The sequence below is a fragment of the Podarcis gaigeae genome, assembly GCF_964106915.1.
Source record: "Podarcis gaigeae genome assembly, chromosome: 2".
Taxonomy (NCBI): Eukaryota; Metazoa; Chordata; class Lepidosauria; order Squamata; family Lacertidae; genus Podarcis; species Podarcis gaigeae.
Window position 1 is genome coordinate 116,621,913 of NC_139679.1, and position 20,034 is coordinate 116,641,946.

Sequence of the window (20,034 nt, forward strand, 5' to 3'; positions counted from 1 at the left end):
AATACAGTCTGGCAAGTATCTGTTAAGCTGAGCACACTATCAATATGCATAAGAGATTCAGGAACTAAGTATTTACTATCTCAAAGGAATGGCCGGGCTACGGAGAAAAGGCAATCTGATAAGGCATTATCAGGTAGAAGCAACACACTCAAATTTCTGCTGGGGACCACCTCTTTCTGTGATGTATGTATGATGTTTTGTGGGGTGGTCTTGAGCTACAGGGTAGGCAATTTCAAATGTCTATATAACAGCTTGCACACCAATGTTCTGGGTTCCTCTCCTCCCCTGCATGGGAGAGTGGGGGACCCTGTTGCAACAGTTTAATAAAGATCATGCTTACTAGCTGCTTTGCTTCTCAATATTCTCTGGTTGGTCTGTTATTTTCTCCTACTGATAGAGAACCTACATAAGGATTCTATACGGGCTCTTAGATACCCCATAAGGGAAAGGAAGCAGTATTTTTCTTACCACAATAGATTTGTAGAACAGCATGATGATATCAGCAGTTTTATTTTCAATTCCTTTCTTAACAATTTCCAGGGTGGAATTTGCCTTTATCACAGCTGTGGCACACACTGGGTAGATAGATGGCTTCATCAAAGCTATCCACCACAACCTCAAGGTTTTGTCCCTGGCTATTTACTGGCATTGCTAACTTAGTTAGTGTTGGGGTTTGTTTGGCCCAAAGTACAAAGACCTTGCTTTTAAAATATGAAAAATAAAATGATCAGTTTGTATAATACAAATTGGGACAGCAACTCACAGGGATGAGCTTCCACTAAAAATAAATACATATAAAATTTTATCTACGACAGCAATTAAAAGGCTGAGTGCTCTGTCTGTACATTGATATTTGCTGACGGGGTTGGAGTTCTTGTGCACAATTTCTTCAGGGGCAAATAAATAAAAGGCAACCATACAATGTGAAAAATTGTCAAAAGAGATACAATTCCAGCTATGGTCTGGTTCATCTAAAGGGGGTAAATCTGCCTCTGGCAAGTACCACTTCAGATAGCAGGGGGAGGATTCATGTTCCTGAATGCATAAAAACAACAACCTTGCATATAGAAAACTAGTGTGCTTGGGCTAAAATGATTCTCATTGGCACACTAGCTTTCTAGATGCAGGGTGTTTGCATATTTTTAATAGTGAAGTATTTGAACATATTGAGCTCCTTACTACCGTCAGAAATGGTACAGCTCAAGACACCAGTTTACTGCTGAAATAAGAACTACGAGGTTTTATTTGGGAGAATCAGGGGGGTAAATCCGGCTCAACAAAGTTTTTGTGTTCTCCACAACTGCCAGATCTCAGACCTCACCCATCACATATTGATATCTGAAAGACTCCTTTGTCTTAACAACACAAATGTGTAGCTCCAGAGAGACACCGCATTAGCACATTTAACGCTCAGCCGTGGTTTGCTTTAACCATGGTTTGTCTGTCCATTTGTTCCACCGCAGTCAGAGCTTCTCCGTGGTTCTCCCTCCCAAGTGGATTCTCCGATGCACACGAAGGCCTGAGCTGTGCCCAAAGTTCTTCCCGCAATCGGAGCAGCTGTACGACTTCTCTCCTTTGTGGCTTATCTCGTGGGCCAGAAGGCAGGACTTCTGGATAAAGCTCCTCCCGCAGTCCGAACACTTATAGGGCCTCTCCCCTGTGTGGATTCTCTCATGGGTCAGGAGGCCTGACCTGGTCGTGAACCTTTTCCCGCAGGTGGAGCACATGTACGGCTTCTCCCCGGTGTGAGTCCTCACGTGAGCCCGGAGCGTGGAACCCTTGCCAAAGCTCCTCCCACAGTCCAAACACTTGTGGGGCCTTTCTCCCGTGTGGGTCCGCTCGTGGGCTTTCAGGTTGCAGCGGTGCTTGAAGCTCCTTCCGCAATGGCAGTGGTGGAGCCTCTGGTGACCGTTGCCCTCTTCCCACCCCAAGTCGCCTCCTTTACTGGGAAGAGCTCCAGCCATGTTCCTCTCTGGCCTGATCCCCTGCTGACCCGCAGGCCTCACTCCCTCTTTGCCATGACGCAAAACCCTGCATCTTCTCAACTCTCTTAGCTCCAGTTGTTCTGAGCTTTCCTGCTGAAGGCGATGTCCCGCGGTTTCAAGTGCTCCTGGATGTGTATATATAAAAAAAGAACCTTGATGTGAAATCCTTCCTCTGGCTAAGAGTTCCCAACAGCAGCAAATCTCTGTCCTGTTCCTCAAATTTAAACATGGAATTGTAGAACTGGAAGGAACCCCACGGGTCATCTAGTCCAACCCCCTGCAATGCAGGAATCTCAACTAAAGCAAAAAAGTTCTCCACTCCAAAGAAGGAAGAATCTGTATCTTCACTAGTTTGTATCTAATTCTAGTCCTATCCGGAGGTAGCCATCAAGACAAGAAGACATCGTGTTGCATCTAATACTAGTCCCACCGAGAGGAGACCCATTAAATTTGCATGCTGTTTTTCCACAGAAATGTGCCCAAAGGGTCTCACAAGATAAGAAAAGCAACAACACAGCAAGAAAAAGAATCACAGTGACCTTTGTGTGCTGCCTCCTCAGGAGGTCTGGAGGGTTGGCAACATGAGAATGGGCCTTTTCAGTGGTGGCTCCCCACTTGTGGAATGCTCTCCCCCAGGAGGCTTGCCTGGCACCATCATTACATAGCTTTAGGCACCAGGCAAAACCACGTCTTTTTTGCCAGGCCTTTGGTTCTTAATTATCTGTGGCCAACTTGAGCGGGTGGAATGTTTTAATCCTGTCTTTTGAAAACAGGGTTGTCTTTTAGATTGTCTTTGTTTTGTTTTTTTCTTTTATGCTCATTTCAATGTATGTGTTTGCCTTTTTATATATTGTAATTCACTTTGAGTTACCTAGGTTAACAAAGCAACCAATAAATTTAAATAATAATTAAAAAATAGCAGCCATGGATGTATACCAAGATTGCAATCACCTGTTCCACCTGCATCCTGAGGAGGAGCATGAATTACTCTGGAATGAGAAAGATTACATTTTTGCGTTGCAAATGGATCAGTGTGAACCCAGCCATTGATTTACATCTGCTAAGCCACTTTATATCAAGTGAGACGACTATTATTATTATTATTATTATTAATTAAATTTATATACTGCCCTATACCCACAGGTCTCACGGTGGTTCACAAGGTAAAATTACAATATAAAAACACAAAATAGTCTACCTTAGCCCTGTATATTCCTGTGGCCGTGCAGTTAAGGATGGGTTTCAGGGACAGGAAAAAACTCCAGATCCTTTTAACTGGATCTGCCAGGGATGGCAGTGGGGACTTCCTTCAATTCAGCCCCCAATCTGCTCAGACACCCATGGAGTTCTCCTGCCCAGCGAATGCAGCTTACAGCCTGACACGGACCCGTTTTCTCACCTGTGTGGATTCTCTCGTGTGCTGCGAGACTTGCCCTATGACAGAAGCTCCTCCCACAGTAGGTGCACTTATGCGTCTTCTCTCCCTGGGGGCTTCTCTCGCTTGCCACAAGGGTTGAGCTTTCACCAAATGTTTCCACTTGGTACTGCAACTGCCGTGGTTTCTCAACCAGGTGGATTATGCGAATGTCTGAGCTCCACCTGGAGTCTCCTCTGAGGTCACTCTGGGCCTTTTCTCCCTTGCCATGCAGGGTGTTTTTCTGGGCTATGGCCACTTGCCTCAGAGAGCCCGCTTCCGAACAAGAAAGGGTTTCGGCAAAACTTTTTGTCGCATCCTTTCCCTGCTCCTTTTCCGACTTTCGCAGAATCTGAAGACCTGCGGCCTCGTCGTGATACTGGAATATGTCGCCTCTTCCCAAGAAGCTCTTTTCTGGTGCCACCTGCACAGAACATCCATGATGAGGCTCCTTCATCTTGTCTTCGTGCATTTGACCATTAACTACAAGAATAAGCAGAATGTGGTGCCTGTCACATTTAAAATTAAAGCAAAACTGGGTCCCCCCATTTTTCTATCCCTCCCCCAGGCCTTCTCATCTCTAGCGAGCAGATGAAGTCCCATGGCACAGGTGGAAGCCCTTGCGCCAACAGGGTGACTTCCTTAGATACAACAACCCAATCAATTTTCCATCATTCTGATGCAACCTGAGTTTTACTCCTTGTGTCCTTACCTCCTTTTCTCGCCTGTTCAGTGGCCTGGCAAACCTGCCTCTGCCAGGCATCCAAGGGCAAGACCTGGCTGGCCTCAGAGGAATCCACAGCCGTTATGATCCCCTCAGGTCGAGATATCTGAAGCTGCAATTAAAGAAAAATCAAGGCATTAGTGCTCCAAGAGAGGCAAATATTTGGTTTCTCCTCAAAAAATCCACTCAATACGGGGTTCCCTTGCACTTGGTCGAGAAACTACAGGTAATGCAGAATGTTGTTAGGAGACGCCCTATTCCCTTCACAGAATTAATCCATTCCCAGAGGGTTTAATTACCAGTCCCTCTTCCCAGGGAACTCTTGGAAATAGCTCTGTGAGGGGAATAGGGTCTCCTAACAACTTTCAGCATCCTTAACAAACTACACTTCCCGTGATTCTTGGGGGGGGGGGGAGCCATGGCTGTTTAAAGTGGTATATAAAGTGCAGGAGAGTCCTTTCTACAGCTGCTCCCAGTCACTTGTCAGCAGTCCTGAGCCTGACTTGGTATATTCCTGTATTCCTAAAACAAAAAATTCCTTCCAGTAGCACCTTAAAGACCAACTAAGTTAGTTCTAGGTATGAGCTTTCGTGTGCATGCACACTTCTTCAGATACACTGTCCTGTATTCCTGTTTTCATAGAGGAACTTTATCCCGGCTGACTCCACCATAACCCCAGAAAGCTAGCTGCAAAAATCTGATCTAAAATGCTAGTGGCAACAGTATCTCTTCAGTTCCAATGCCATTTATCTAACCATCCGAGCTGTAACTGGATTGGCACCAATCAAGTAATGCAAAAATCGGGGCAGCCACTCTCTTCTGAATCCACCTTCTAGGATCCCCAGAATGACCAGCATTGAACACCCCTCACCTCTCCTTCCTGTTTCACCGTGTTCTGCTGCTGCAACAGGAAATTCTCTGCCAGAACCACTGCCTGGGCGCAGGTTTCAGGCCTGCCTTCCCTGACCCAGCTCTGCATTTCCTGGGGCAGGACGGTCAGGAACTGCTCCAGGATCAGCAGCTCCAAGATCTCCTCCTTGGTGTGTCTCTCCGCTCTCAGCCACTGGCGGCAAAGTTCCCTCAGCCGGCCGTAAACGCCTCTGGGCCCCTCCACTTCCTGGTAGCAGAACTGCCTGAAGTGCTGGCGCTGCTTCTCCCTCAAGGTGGACTCCCCTTGCAAGATGGCCGCCTTCACCTTCCCGTAGTCTCCCCTGTCCTGGGCACTGAGGCTGTTGAAGGCCTGCTGGGCCTCTCCGCTGAGGGCCGGCAAGAGCAGGGTCACCCACTTGTCCAGAGGCCACCGACAGGCTGAGGCTACTTGCTCAAAGGAGGCCAGGAAGGCCTTAGCATCCTCCCATGGGGAGGGCCCCTCTGATACCTGATGATTCCCCCATCCTGAGTGAGGGGCCTGCAACGTCTGAAGGAACTCCTGCCACTGGGCTTCCCAGCGTTCCTGAAGCTCCTCTTCTGGTTCACGTTTCACCTGCTGTGGATAGACCGTAGCTTGTGATTCTCCAATCCCCTTGATGCATACAAGCTGTGGGGCTTTTGTTTCCCCCAGATCTGTCCACAATTTGACGTTGGGGGTGTTTTGCTCTCCCTTCTGCAATCCTGGGGCCTTTGCTGTCCTTTCATCCACAGACATGTTCACCTCTACTCTCAAGGTCTCCATTGAACTGTTCAAATGTAAGGAGGAGTTCCCAGCCTCTGGTTGGCTTTCTTTAAATCACTCCTCACAGTCAGTCCATGAATCTCTTGCTATATTACAGTCTTCTAGGAAACTATAAGTTGCAGGGTGTTGTGGTCTCTCCGATGAAGTGCTGCAGGCTTCACCTGAAAGGGAACAATATTTATGTAAATATTTAGTTGGGAACCACAGGCAAAGCAACTGATATTCCTGCCCTCACAAAGTGTCTGGACCTTCCTGATAAACTAGCTCTCTGGGTGCAAGGAGCTTAGAACAGACTAAACACTACTGTCCTAAGAAACAGCTTCTTTCTTATAATGTTATTTACCCATCATTTTCAAATGCAATATTACTGTTGCAAGGTGCGTCGAGCTCAACACTATTGTTGGAAAAGTGTGTTCCACAAATCTGAAATAAAAGAGAGAGAGCCAGTGTGGTGTAGTGGTTAAGAGCGGTGGACTCATAATCTGGTGAACCGGGTTTGAATCCCCACTCCTCCACATGCAGCTGCTGGGTGACCTTCGGCCAGTCACACTTCTCTGAAGTCTCTCAGCCTCACTCACCTCTCAGAGTGTTTGTTGTGGGGGAGGAAGGGAAAGGAGAGTGTTAGCTGCTTTGAAACTCCTTCGGGTAGTGATAAAGCGGGATATCAAATCCAAACTCTAAAACTGAGATTGACAGAATTTCAAAATGATTCTTATCCATTATTTCAGGAATCCCTACAACTGTCTGGAAAGACAGGCCAATATAAACAACCCCAGAATTGATGGAGAAGGATGAAGGATGGGCAAATAAATCAATGGAACTGTGGCACACTTTCCATTTTATGTTATGGTATGAGCAACTTGCAGAGGTTAAATATAAATTTGAGGTATGGCTCTGTTTCAGAGGAAATAAACTCTAACATGGATTATTTATTTTTAAACAATGCAAAATAAACACATCACTGGTAACGGTATTAACTGCAGATAACACAATTCAATTCCCTGACAGAGTTACAACTCTCAGAGTTTCCCAAGAAGAGGGGCTGTTTATACTAATATGGAACTGTAGCTCTGTGAGAGGAATAGGGGGCAACTCTCAGCACCCTTTAGAAACTACAGTTCCCAGGATTCTTTGGCAGAAAAAAATGATAGTTTAAAGTGATATAATCCTATTCTAAAATGTATGATGTGAATGGAGACACAGAGAAGGAAGGGTTCCTCCTCTCATCTAGACTAACTCCCTGATTAGTGAAAGACATAAAATGCAACTACAGCACAGTTTCCCCAACAGGCGGTTGCTATTAAATACCTCCCATTAAGGGGAACACACCACCTCTCAAGGAAGAAACAGGCATTCCCTCAAATAATAGATTTCTCTTTCAGTGCAAAACTTCACTCTAATGTCTCTAAGGTTGGCGGCAAGCAGAGGAGACCAATCAGGAAAGCTGAAGAAAAGATGGCAACTCAGGCTTGCCAACTCACCAGTGGGAGAAAAAACAACCACCTGCTCCTGTGTAGTTTAACATTGCGAGTGGTGTGGTACAGTTGAGGCTGAAGCTGCTGTTCCTTGGCACAGCGACAGAATCTGTGCAACGCCTGGCAACCTTATGCTAGCTTCCAGAAAGATGCTGGTTTGAGCCCATCCAGGGACAACTGTGCATAGAATTACTGTATTGAGGGAGTTGGACTATATGACCCTCGGGATCCCTTCCAGCCCAAGAATTCTGTGATTCTATGATTTAGTGTGTACACTTGTGACATCTTTCCACTTCTGCACTAGCATGCACTTTGCAGCAGGGATTTGGGGGCGGGGAACCTCTGGGGCCCTCCAAATGCTTATTAGGACTCCAACTCCCATCAGCCCCAGCCAGCACAACCAATAGTCAGGAATGATGGGAGTTGCAGTCCAACAAACATCTGGAGGACCACAGGTTCCCCACATCGCTCTTTAGCAGGCTGTTTGGAATTGGTTTGATTTGGGAAGCTTTTAATGTTTAACAGAGCACTGTATTTTAATACTTTGTTGGAAACTGCCCAGAGTAGCTGGGGAAACACAGCCAGATGGGCAGGGTATAAATAATAAATAATAATAATTATTATTATTATTATTATTATTATTATTAGGAGAGAGGTTGAATCTTGTTGCTGCTGCCCTATTGTTCTCCCAGGATCTGGGATTGCAGCAGTAGTTTCATTGTTTTTCCAGCAATTTTGCATTCTCCATCCAACTGCAGCTTCCTCCTGCCCCCTCCCCTTTTAAGGTGCCCCCCCCCCCATTTTCACTCACCTCTCCCTCGCAGCCTTGGCACTGCTGCACACTTCTCTCCTGGCTTGGCAGCCTGTTCTCTGCAAGAAAGAAGATATTCAAAAGCCAGTTTCCCTCCAGAGGGGAGAAAGAGGGGAGGGGGCAGGAAGTGAATGCCCTTTGTTTACCACAAAGAGATAGGTGCTTGAAAGGAAACAAGCCTTAAAAAAAACAAAACCCAAAGCAAGAGCCTTCATTTCCGGTTCTCCTTGGACTTCTTTATCTGAGGAAAAGTGCAGGGCATCCTTGGCTGCAGTTCTTGTTCTTTTTTCAAAATAAATCAGGCTGGAAGGGTGAAAAAGTCTCTTTCGGAACAGGCTAAAGAAACATCCTCATTGCACAGCACAGTGGCATTCGCACCCACGCCATGTGGTCACAGCCACCAACTTGGACAGCTCCAAAAGGGATGATAGAAACACGGAGTTGGAAGGGGTTCCCCTGGGGTCATCTAGTCCAACCCCCCCACAATGCAGGGATCTCCACTAAAGCATATAGAATCACAGAGCGCTGAGACAACTTCAAAAGTTTCAGCTTTTAAATGCATTGCTGAAAATTTTTCTTCTCCGCCAGGCCTGTGCAGGCAAATAAGAATGCATCTTTCCACAATGATTACAGTGGTACCTCGATTTACAGACGCTTCAGGTTACATACGCTTCAGGTTACAGACTCTGCTAACCCAGAAATATTACCTCGGGTTAAGAACTTTGCTTCAGGATGAGAACAGAAATCATGCTCCAGCAGCATGAGGCACCATTAGCTAAAGTGGTACCTCAGGTTAAGAACAGTTTCAGGTTAAGAACAGACCTCCAGAACGAATTAAGCACTTAACCCGAGGTACCACTGTAATTGATTATTGCTTTCATTTTTTCATGGTTTTCACTGTATGGTTTTGTGCGTCTTTGTTGCAAACCACCTCATTATGTTTTTGAAATATGAAATAGCGATATCAGAGAGCCAGTGTTCGCGTAGTGGTTAGAGCGTCAAACTAGGACCTTCGGAGACCTGGGTTCAAATCCCCACTGAACCATGAAGCTGACTGAGAGACCTTTGGCCAGCCACAGCCTTCTCTCAGCCGATCGTACCTCACAGGGTTGTTGTGGGGATAAAATGAGGAGGGGGAGAACCGTGTGGTGCCCCCTCTCCTTGAGCTCCTTGGAGAAAAAGGTGGGATATCATCAATGCAGTAAATATAAAAAAATAAAATCCATTGGGGAGAATGGTCTCGGTCTGCCAGTCCTCATCTGCCTGCCTTCTTAATTCATAACCAGTCCAGGGGTTGGTCCTGCCGTTCAGTGTCAGTGTCGCACTTGTGCAACTTACCAGAGGGCCAGGGACAAAGCTAGAACTAGTTGCCTCAGCCTGTCAGTGGCTTTGGCTGCTGTTTTGGCTCCCTGCCTTCTTCCCCAGGGAGCACCAGCCACTATTGCAATGGCTACTAGCTTGGGAGGGCTCTGTTCTGCCTCTGAATATCAGTTGCTGGAAATCACAAGGAGGGAGAGTTTGGTTGTTGGGCTCACATTCAGGCTTCCCAGTGCAACATCTATCTCTTTTTTTTAAAAAAAAATATTTATTAAAGTTTTAAATATTACAAAAGGAAAAAGAGATAATTCCAAGTTAAACAAAAACTTAACAACACATCACAATAAAGAAAAAGGAGAATAGAAAAAAAAAATTATAAAAACCAGAAAAACAGAGAAATAGAAACAATTAAAAAACACAACGGACCTTCCCATAACTTATCTTTCATTTACTTGTTTCCTTGACCTCCTCGCGCCTCCCTTTTTTTGTATTCTAGTTCGGTTAGCTATTTCAGCAAATCCTTTCCAACTTTCCCAATTTTTATCCTATAATTTATCTTAATATAATGTAACTTTACCTTTCCTCCTTTCATCCATTAACAATCTATTTTTACTTAATCCTTTATAATATTTCCGCTAAAGCCATATAACTTCATTCCAGCCTCCTTCTAACATTCCTTAATCCCAGTGCAACATCTATCTGGCCACTGTAAGAACAGGGTGCTGGACTATGGTGGCCTATGTCCTGCTGATTTTTCTTATGCACATACCAAATTATTTTACCCCCCTGATTCCTGTTGAGCGTGGGGAGAACGAGCAGAAAAGGTCAAATCTGACAGAGCATTTCCCTACAGGAGTTTCTTGCATAACTCATCGCTCCAAATATGCCAGAAATAAGAGAAGTTTGGAGGGTAGAATGAGCCTTGCCAAGTCTGTGTTGTACTTTTTTCTTTCCTCTGCATGAGGCTGTGCTCATTTGAAACTGTCTGCTCTATTAGTCCTTTATAGAAAAGAACACCTTAATTCCTAGGTAATTTCCTCCTGCTTTTCTACCAACTGCAACTGTGAGTCAGAAATGTTGCTGGAGAACCATAAAAACTGCAGCCCTTTGGGGTTTTCAGTGCATCAGATTTCTCAGGTTTCCAGGCCTTGCTAGGAATCCGAGTGGAATTCTGTAGATTTAACCCTTCAGCTGCTTTCTGGGTGGAGGGGCTGGGCTGAATGTATCTTGTTTTTTGGAAGCCTCCCCCATCCCTATCGGTTGTTTCAAAAAGCACATGTTGCAGCTGCATCTTAGCTATGTGAACTTGGAACAACTGGTTTGTTTTTTGTTTTGTGAATTGCTGCTGTGAATGGCCTAACAACCTGTGCACTTTTCTGTATTTCATTTCCTTTGGATCTCTGCCTACTCACACACAAACTCATGAAACTGTGTTTGTGTGTGTGTGTTTTCTCAGTTGAATATGAATATGTGTGTGTGTGTTGATAAGAATTTAGCCAGGCAACAGGCACATTTCGCACCTGGCTATTTGCCTGACATCTGCATCATCTAGAGATCATTGGATCTTCGCTGTTTTCACACACTAATACCACATCCTGTAGAATTCTATCAGATACCGTATTTTTCACTCTATAAGACGCACCAGACCACAAGACGCACCTAGTTTTTGGAGGAGGAAAACAAGAAAAAAAATATTCTGAATCTCAGAAGCCAGAACAGCAAGAGGGATCGCTGCGCAGTGATCCCTCTTACTCTTCTGGCTTCTGGGATAGCTGCACAGCCTGCATTCACTCCATAAGATGCACACACATTTCCCCTTACTTTTTAGGAGGGAAAAAGTGAGTCTTATAGAGCAAAAAATACGGTATATTCTATCTGAACAATAAGAATGATTTTCATTTTTTCTCCCTGTGCAGCCTGCACAGGAGGAGTAAACAATATTATAGTTAATTGTTGTAGCTTGTCTTCATTTACCCCACCCCACTGCCCTGCCCACAGTTGTGAAGAATATTCTCATGTTATGAATGGTCCGTGTCACTGTTAAGAAAAAGAGGTAGGAATAGGCCAATATATATGTGGACTGTCCCTGGATCAAGTGACTTTTCTTCTTTAAATTCTCAATGTTCTTAACCTAGCTCAAGGTTGTCATCTGAACTAGTCAGATGTCTATCTGAGAATCAACCAGTGTTGGTCCATCATTTGAAAAAATGGCAACCAGACATTCTGTTCTGGCGACTGTAACCTTGGTTTAAGGAGCCTTTTGGCACCTAGCTTATATTTCTGCGTTTCTGACAATGGTTGTCATATATATGGCATATATGCTCCCTTTTGCCCCGCTGTGGGAATCGCTTGCAGAAGACTGCAGTGCCTGGAGACAGGCAGTCAAGTTGTGTATCCATAGTAGTGATCAGAGAACTGATCGCTGGGAGGAGTGCAAAGAAACACTATGGGTGCATCTGCAACAGCACAACTGGATGTCTTCATCTTCCCCAGCTGCAACAAAACATGTCTCTCCCATATCATCTCTAGAGCCACAACAGGAGCTGCAACCTTCCAACAGCTTGACCTCACCCTCAAAGGAGCACTCCATCGTCTCCCAAGATGGATGGATGCCTCTACTGAGCCTTCAGTGTGGCAGGCCTTGCCCTGTGGAATTCCTTGCTAAGTAGAGGTTCAGCAGGAATCATTTTGTCTTCTTTTAGACATCTCCTAGAAGCAGTGTTATTGAGACAAAGAATTGCAATTTTCACCAACCACTATTTATTGATGTTTTTATAGCTCTTATTGTAATTTCATATGATTTACAAATAATTTTAGGAATGTGTGGTGTGCGGGTGTAAACCCAAAACACTATCCAATGGTCTTTTGATGAAGGGTAGTATAGAAATTTCAAAAATAAACAAACTGACACAGGTTTGCCCGGTAAGAACTAGCCCTGAGGGACACTTTGTTTGCCTCTGTCAGGTTGTCCTTAAAAATCAGAGGCAACAAGAGCGCTTCAGTAAATTTTCTAGAAAAGAAAATTCAGCTTGAGAATGGGCCATATTTATTTTTTAAAGTTTTAAACACAAGGAAATAACACACATCATTTCCATATACAGCATACGGAATGCACCATTGTTGCCAGAAATTCAGGACTGGGTAAGGGTTCAATGGGTTAAGAACATAAGAAGAGCCTTTGCTAGCTCAATATAGCCCAACATTCTACAGTGGTACCTCGGGTTAAGTACTTAATTCGTTCCGGAGGTCCGTACTTAACCTGTTCTTAACCTGAAGCACCACTTTAGCTAATGGGGCTTCTTGCTGCCGCCGCACCGCTGGAACCCGATTTCTGTTCTTATCCTGAAGCAAAGTTCTTAACCTGAAGCACTATTTCTGGCTTAGTGGAGTGTGTAACCTGAAGCATATGTAACCTGAAGCATATGTAACCTGAGATACCACTGTATTTCCCACAGTGGCCAATCAGGCGCCTCTCACTCTTGTTCCCTTGGCAACAGATATTCACTGACATGTACTGCCTCAGATTCTATAGAGGTACCAAATAGCCATCATGACTGGTTAAGCCACTGACAGGCTTATCCTCCATGAATTCAACCCACCTTTTAAAGCAGTCCAAGTTGGTAGAGAACTTAACCCTTTTGCCACTCCTGAATCTTCCAACATTCAGCTTCTTTGGATGACTACGAGTTCTCATATTATGAGAGAGGGAGATAACTTCTCTCTATCCACAATGTGCATAATTTTATATACCTCTATTGCGCTCCTACCAGGGCCATTTTTTCTAAACAAAAAAGACCCAAACATCATAACCTATCCTCCACGCCCTTGATCACTTTGATTTCGCTTTCCTGAACCTTTTCAATCATAGATTTGTATAACAACATTGGCAGTTTTATTTTCAATTTCTTTCCTAATAATTCCTAGCATAGAATTTACCTTTTTTTCACTCTAGGTTGGCATTTTCGTTGAACTTTCCACCACGACCTCAAGGTCCCATTCCTTGCCAGTCACAGACAGCTCAGATTCCATCAGTGTATATTGATCCCAGTTTGGATCAATAATTTTCAAGCTCTTCACAGTCCCTTTCTGTTTTTAATCACCCTAAACAATTTGGTTTTATAAGCGAAATTTGCCACCTCAGTGCTCACCATAGCTGTCAACTTATTCCCTTATTCCCTTATTCAGAATAGGATTCCTCGCAAGAAAAGAGAAAAGTTGACAGCTATGGTGCTCACCCCTAAATCCTAATAGGTTATGAAAAAATACTGGTTGGTAGTGGCTGGCATTCATTGGGACTGGTGGGGCAGGAAGCAGGGAGCCCAACACTAGGTGGCACCAGAGACAATGACTGGCCCAGCCAATTAATTCTAGCTTTGCTTTGTCCTCCTCCTTGCTGAGTTCAATATTCACAACAATGAAACTAAGGAGGAGGGAGCTGACAGCCAGGGCTATCCACTGGGCCGGCTGTAATAAGGAAGGTGGGTTGGTGACAGCTGGTTGAGGGCAAACTGAGACTAGTGGGCCCCATTTGCCTTAACTGGCCAGCCTCCATGGGTACCGTTCCCAATTCAGGTCTAGTCTGTGACTGGGTGGATGTAAGTGTTCTATGGCTCCTACCACTTGCACAGGCTCCTAGTGGAAGGGATCTTCGCCCCCCGCCCCAAGCCAAGACAGGCAGAAGGAAGTTCATTGCACACAATTCCCTATTAAGACGATAATAAATGTTAGTTACAGTCAACACTTCTTCCCAGTCCTACCAAAAGTATCGTACGTTGTCCTATTACTAGCATGCAAGCCTCTCACTGAACTTTAGTCACTTTCTTTAATATAAAAGTTCCTCTCTTTATGTGTAAACATTCAGCAAATTCTGTAGTCTGACTAAAGCAGACCCACTCTGTGTGGGTTTAAGGGCTCCAAATCTTTGGGGATTCACATTGAGTTTTATGAAGATCAGATGCTCATCTTCAGGCTTCCTCAGCATCAGCTGTCCATTGGGAGCTTCTTCCAAAGTCAGAGCACTGATGCAACTTATCTCATAGCCGAGCTCCAAATACTTGTGGCAGGAAGGCTCTCCAGGCCACCTCTGACTATTGGCTGGGGCAGAGGGAAGTCTGTAGTCTAGCACCATCTAAATGGCCACAGATTTCCCAACCCTGCCTTACTGGCCAGGCCTCCACAGCCTGGTGCCCTCTATAAGTTCTTGGATCACAACTCCCATCATCCCCAACTCTTGCCCATGGTTGCTGGGGCTGAATGGAGTTTAATCTACAGAGTGCTGGGTTGGGAAGGCTGACCTAACCCTTTAACAAAGCCTTAACATAGTAGTGAGGAACCTGTGGTCCTTTGGATGTTGCAGGACTCCAACTCCCACCACACCCAGTTGGCATGGATGATGGGATTTGTAGTTCAGCAGTATCTGCAGGGCCACAGGTTCCCCACCCCTGTCAACACAAATGACTTCCCTGCGTTCTGGATTCTCTCTAGTGTCAGAAGGATGGTGCTCCATCCGCACTCTTTTCCAATAGCCCCTACGGCTGTTCTCTGATATTTGGCTCTTCTCTTCTCACATGCCCTATGTCACTGAAGCCCTCCCCACAATCAGCACTCATATGCAATTTGTCTCCGGGATTCGTTTCCTGACACGAACTTCCACTTGCGCCACCAGCGAAACCCTTCTGACAAGCCGGGCGCTTGTAAGGGAGGACCCCGGTGTGAACTCGTTCGTGTGTTATAAGGCCTGACTTCTGACAGAAGCTCTTCCCACAGCACCCACACCGATATGGTTTCACTCCCGTGTGGATTCGCTCATGGGTAATGAGGTTTGAGCCGTCGGTGAAACTTTTTTGGCACACGGCACACTGATATGGTTTCACTCCAGTGTGAATCCTTTCATGGACCCTCAGGTCCGCAGAGGTCCGGAAGTTCTTCCCACACTCGGAGCACTTATATGGCTTCTGTCCCAGGTGGATCTTTTCGTGCGTCGTCAACGTGCCCTTCTGACGGAAATTCTTCCCGCAGATCGAGCATTTGAAAGGTTTCTCTCCGATGTGGATTTTCTCGTGTGTCGTGAGGGTGCCTTTCTGGCGGAAACTTTTCCCACAGTGCGTACACCTGTACGGTTTCTCTCCAGTGTGAATCCTCTCGTGGGCAACGAGGTTTGAGCCACTTGTAAAACTCTTCTGGCACATGGAACACCGGAAGGGCACCTCCCCAGTGTGGATTCCCTCGTGGGCCTTGAGCTGTGCAGATTTACGGAAACTCATCCCACATTCGGCACATTTATATGGCTTCTCTCCAGTGTGGATTCTCTCATGGACCCTGAAATTCGAGCTCCAACGGAAACTTTTTCCACAATGACAGCGGTGGATTTTGGGGTGGGCTCCAGTTTCCTCCTGATCTATGTTACCTTCATGGACAGGAACGGCTTCCTCTGAGCACTTCTCAGGTTTGGTTCTCCACTTGCTCTCCAGTCCCTCCTGACTCCCAAGGCTTTTTCCCTCTTTGCAATAACGGAAGATGTCATCTCCTTGCAGTGATGCATCTGCTGGTTCCTCAGAATCACCCTGCTGAAGATTATCAAGTTGGTTCTCATATACCTGCCCGTCACCTACAGGAATAAGCAGAGTCACATGTCTTGTATAAGTAATTGTTTATTGCATTTTAATAATGACTCCCTGACTGTGGAATGCTCTCTCCAGAAAGGCTCACCTGGCAACATCATTATTTGTCTTTAGGCACCAGAAAAACCATTCATCTTTACCCAGGGATCTGGCCTTTAAATAATCTGTGGCCTGTTAAACCAGGGAGAGGGGGGCCTACTATTATGTTTCTTTTAGTATTATGCTGTCTGTTGTTATGCTTTTTATTGAGTTTTAATAATGCTTTTATTATTGATGTTCTGTAAAATGTGTTCTTAATGTTGTACATCGCCCTAGGGTCTTTTGATAATGGGGAGTATATAAATTGAAGTAATAATCACAACAACAGGTTACAGGGGAATAAATGGAATAAAAATTGATTTAAAAATTGTAAGTTGTCACAATTGCCAGTAAAGAAGTATGTGATTTACTGAGTCAATAACACAACATACTAAGAAGGGAAGGATGTATGGACTATTATTACAAAGGGTTCTACAGTGGACGCTCGAGTTGTGAACGTGATCCATGCAGGAGGCACGTTCGCAACCCGCAGTGTTTGCATAGTGCCGCGTCTGCGCACGCATGCGTCGCACGCACGCATGCGTCGCAATTCGGCACTTCTGCGCATGCGCAAAGCGCGATTTAGCACTTTTGCGCATGTGCGAGCGCCAAAACCCAGAAGTAACCCGTTCCGGTACTTCCGGGTTTGGCACGGTGCGTAACCTGAAAACGCACAACCTGAAGCGTCTGTAACCCGAGGTATGACTGTATAATCTAAACTGAAGCCATTTTTATTTCAGAAAAGAAGACCTTAATATGAACAAAATCCAAACACTTGCATAGCTAGCTTGTGTTACGTAGCGATGCTGGGAACTGAACCGGAGAACTTCTGATGTAAAGCAGAAATTCTGCCACTGAGTCATGGCCCAGATTAACAAAGGCATCAAATTCTGGTCACTCATTTAAAAGCTCCCCTTTTATGCTCATCAGGCAGCTCTAGAATGCTGGAGACAGGGACTCTGCTACAGAAATAGGAATGAGTCTTCACCCCCAGCGTTTTAACATTCAGCAATTAGATTGCAATGAGTCCTTACCAAACAAGCTTGCCTCTTTATCTTGCTCCTGCTTGAGCTCCTTGAAAGGCTGCCTTTCCCAGGCCTCTGGTGGTGGAGCCAAGCCTGCCTCGGAGGGATTCACAGCCAGTCCCACACTCAAGGGCCACAGTCCCTGAAAGAGCAGTGAGAAAAACCATTCAGGACAGGAGAAGATGCTCCCAGATCTGCTAGTACTTCCCATCTTCTCAGCTCTAGATTTCTGGACCCCAGGCACGAGACATGGAGACACCTGCAGGGCCACAGCCAGGTGGGCTGGCCTGGGATGCATTCCTCTCCTAGGTGGGATACTGTGGCACAAAGCAGAAGAAGCTAGTGCTGCTCTTATCTCGTCACAATAATCTATCTCCTGCCCTCTCTTGCTAAGCCATTAAAATCAGAGAGGATGGGTGTCTTTTCTGGGACAGTGACACACTAAGACAACAGGGGACCACAGAATTGTTGGTCAAAAAGGACAAATGTTAAAGCATCAGCTCTCTCCTGAATCCACATTCCAGGACCACCAGAATGACCAGCATTGAACACCCCTCACCTCTCCTTCCTGTTTCACCGTGTTCTGCTGTAGCAGGAAATTCTCTGCCAGAACCACCGCCTGGGCACAGGTCTCTGGGCCCTTTTCCCTCACCCAGCTCTGCATTTCCTGGGGCAGGACGGTCAGGAACTGCTCCAGGATCAGCAGCTCCAAGATCTCCTCCTTGGTGTGTCTCTCCGCTCTCAGCCACTGGCGGCAAAGTTCCCTCAGCCGGCCGTAAACGCCTCTGGGCCCCTCCACTTCCTGGTAGCAGAACTGCCTGAAGTGCTGGCGCTGCTTCTCCCTCAAGGTGGACTCCCCTTGCAAGATGGCCGCCTTCACCTTCCCGTAGTCTCCCCTGTCCTGGGCACTGAGGCTGTTGAAGGCCTGCTGGGCCTCTCCGCTGAGGGCCGGCAAGAGCAGGGTCACCCACTTGTCCAGAGGCCACCGACAGGCTGAGGCTACTTGCTCAAAGGAGGCCAGGAAGGCCTTAGCATCCTCCCATGGGGAGGGCCCCTCTGATACCTGATGATTCCCCCATCCTGAGTGAGGGGCCTGCAACGTCTTAAGGAACTCCTGCCACTGGGCTTCCCAGCGTTCCTGAAGCTCCTCTTCTGGTTCACGTTTCACCTGCCGTGGATAGACCGTAGCTTGTGATTCTCCAATCCCCTTGATGCATACAAGCTGTGGGGCTTTTGTTCCCCCCAGATCTGTCCACAATTTGATGGTAGGAGTGTTTTGCTCTCCCTTCTGCAATCCTGGGGCCTTTGCTGCCCCTTCATCCACAGACATGTTCACCTCCACTCTCAAGGTCTCCATTGAACTGTTCAAATGTCACGAAGATCATCCAGCCTCTGAAGAGCTTTCTTCATCTAAAGTCACTCCTCAAGGTCCATGAATCTCTCTGTAAATGAGTCCTCCAAGAAAGCATAGAAGACCAATGGTGTTGCAGACTGGTATTTCTGCTAAAAGGAATTTTGAGGGAGGTGGGAGGAAGAGAGAAATAGATGCACAAGAGAATATCCTTTTTGCAAGTTGCCTTGCAGTCACCCTTCTGAGAACAGCGACTAATTGTTAATTATCATAATGTTCAGAAATGAGCTTTCCACCTCACTCAGAACAATCAATTTTAATGCAGCCACAGTCCAGACATTCCTGGTCTCTAGAATTGCAAATTCCAGGGAATTGCCGGCAGCGAGTCTTTTCGTGTGGTGATGGATAGGCTCAGAATTCTTTTTCACACTTGGCTCCAGTGAGTGGGTCTTGGGGAATCTAGTGGGGGGAAACAAAGTAGGTCACATAAGCCTCAAGCTAATCCACCTCTGCTCTATAGCAACCTCCCAAAGTATATAACTGTGTCACCTCTCAACTTTTCCGCAATCACTCCTATGGGTATGTTTGCTTTATTATTTGTTTTAAGATTTGGAAGAGAGGATAAACTGGGAAGTGCAGGGCAGCTCAGTGGTATATGCAGAAGGTCCCAGGTTCCGTCCCCAGGTACTGCTGGGAGATGTCTCTTGTCCGAAACCCTGGAGAGCTGCTGCCAGTCAGTGTGGACAATACTGTGATAGAAGGGGTAATTTTCTGACTCTGTAAAAGGCAGAGCCCTGTGTTCTTCAGCTCGGTGGTGTGGGGCTCAGCTTACATGCATAAGGTCCCAAGTACAACCTCTGACATCCCCAGGTAGGGCTGCCTGAGGGCCTGGAGAGCTGCTGCCAGTCAGTGTGGACAACAAAAGGTAGATGGACCAATGTTTCTAAGAAGCAGGCTGTAGCTCAACGGTAGAGCATCTGCTTTTCATGCAATCCCAGGTTCAGTCCCGGGAGTCTCCAGACAGGGTAGGGAAAGCTGCTGTCTGAACCTCTGGAGACCCGCTGGAGAGTAGACAATATTGGGTTTCCTCAGCCCTGCTTCGGTCCACCCGGCCCCTCCTGCAGTTTTATTCCCTCCCTGATCTTGCTGCCACTGCCTCGCTCCTTCTTACCAACAATTTCCCCCTTTAAATTCACCTTTCCCTGCAGACTTGACAGCTGCACTTATCCTCCTGGCAGAAGAAATCTGCTCCTTGCAGCTCTCCTGTGTCTTCCTCCAAGCTTTAAAAAGAGAGGTAATTCAAAAGGCAGTTTGCCACCAGAGGTGAAGCGGGGGGGGGGGTGTCAAGTGGGGGGTTAGTGATGTGGGTGTTTGGGCAGGAAGTGAATTTTCAGATACTGTAATCTATTCACTGCAAAAAAAATGCATTGGGGAAAAGCCAAGAGTTCCACCCAACCTTCATTTCAGGTTCCCAAGCAGAGCCCTCAATTTGAAGGTGGCTAAAAAGGGTTGAATTTCTGCCTGTCATTCGCCGTCGGGTCAACGCGTTATCCCCACACATC

General features: G+C 46.1%; 2 protein-coding genes across 3 annotated transcripts; both read right to left on the minus strand.

The window, feature by feature from the left end:
* Positions 1-779: 779 nt before the first annotated feature.
* On the minus strand, positions 780-8,901 carry LOC310837386 (uncharacterized protein). 2 transcript variants are annotated; one of them, XM_083723922.1, is made up of 5 exons: positions 8,078-8,901; positions 4,995-5,930; positions 4,112-4,235; positions 3,385-3,882; positions 780-2,110 (listed from the first exon to the last, which is right to left on the minus strand). In XM_083723922.1, the coding sequence occupies exons 2-5, from the start codon at positions 5,793-5,795 to the stop codon at positions 1,464-1,466; spliced, it is 2,070 nt and encodes a 689-aa protein (XP_083580048.1). In that variant the 5' UTR covers positions 5,796-5,930; positions 8,078-8,901; the 3' UTR covers positions 780-1,463. The 2 variants fall into 2 exon arrangements, with proteins under 2 accessions (XP_083580048.1, XP_083580047.1); XM_083723921.1 differs by having other exon boundaries at positions 4,995-5,956; positions 8,082-8,900.
* A 5,185-nt stretch (positions 8,902-14,086) lies between these two features.
* LOC310837419 (uncharacterized protein) lies at positions 14,087-19,873 on the minus strand. Its single transcript, XM_083723997.1, has 4 exons — positions 19,669-19,873; positions 17,681-18,931; positions 17,131-17,263; positions 14,087-16,005 (listed from the first exon to the last, which is right to left on the minus strand). Exons 2-4 carry the CDS (start codon positions 18,476-18,478, stop codon positions 14,927-14,929), a joined length of 2,010 nt encoding a protein of 669 aa, XP_083580123.1. The 5' UTR covers positions 18,479-18,931; positions 19,669-19,873; the 3' UTR covers positions 14,087-14,926.
* Positions 19,874-20,034: the final 161 nt, after the last annotated feature.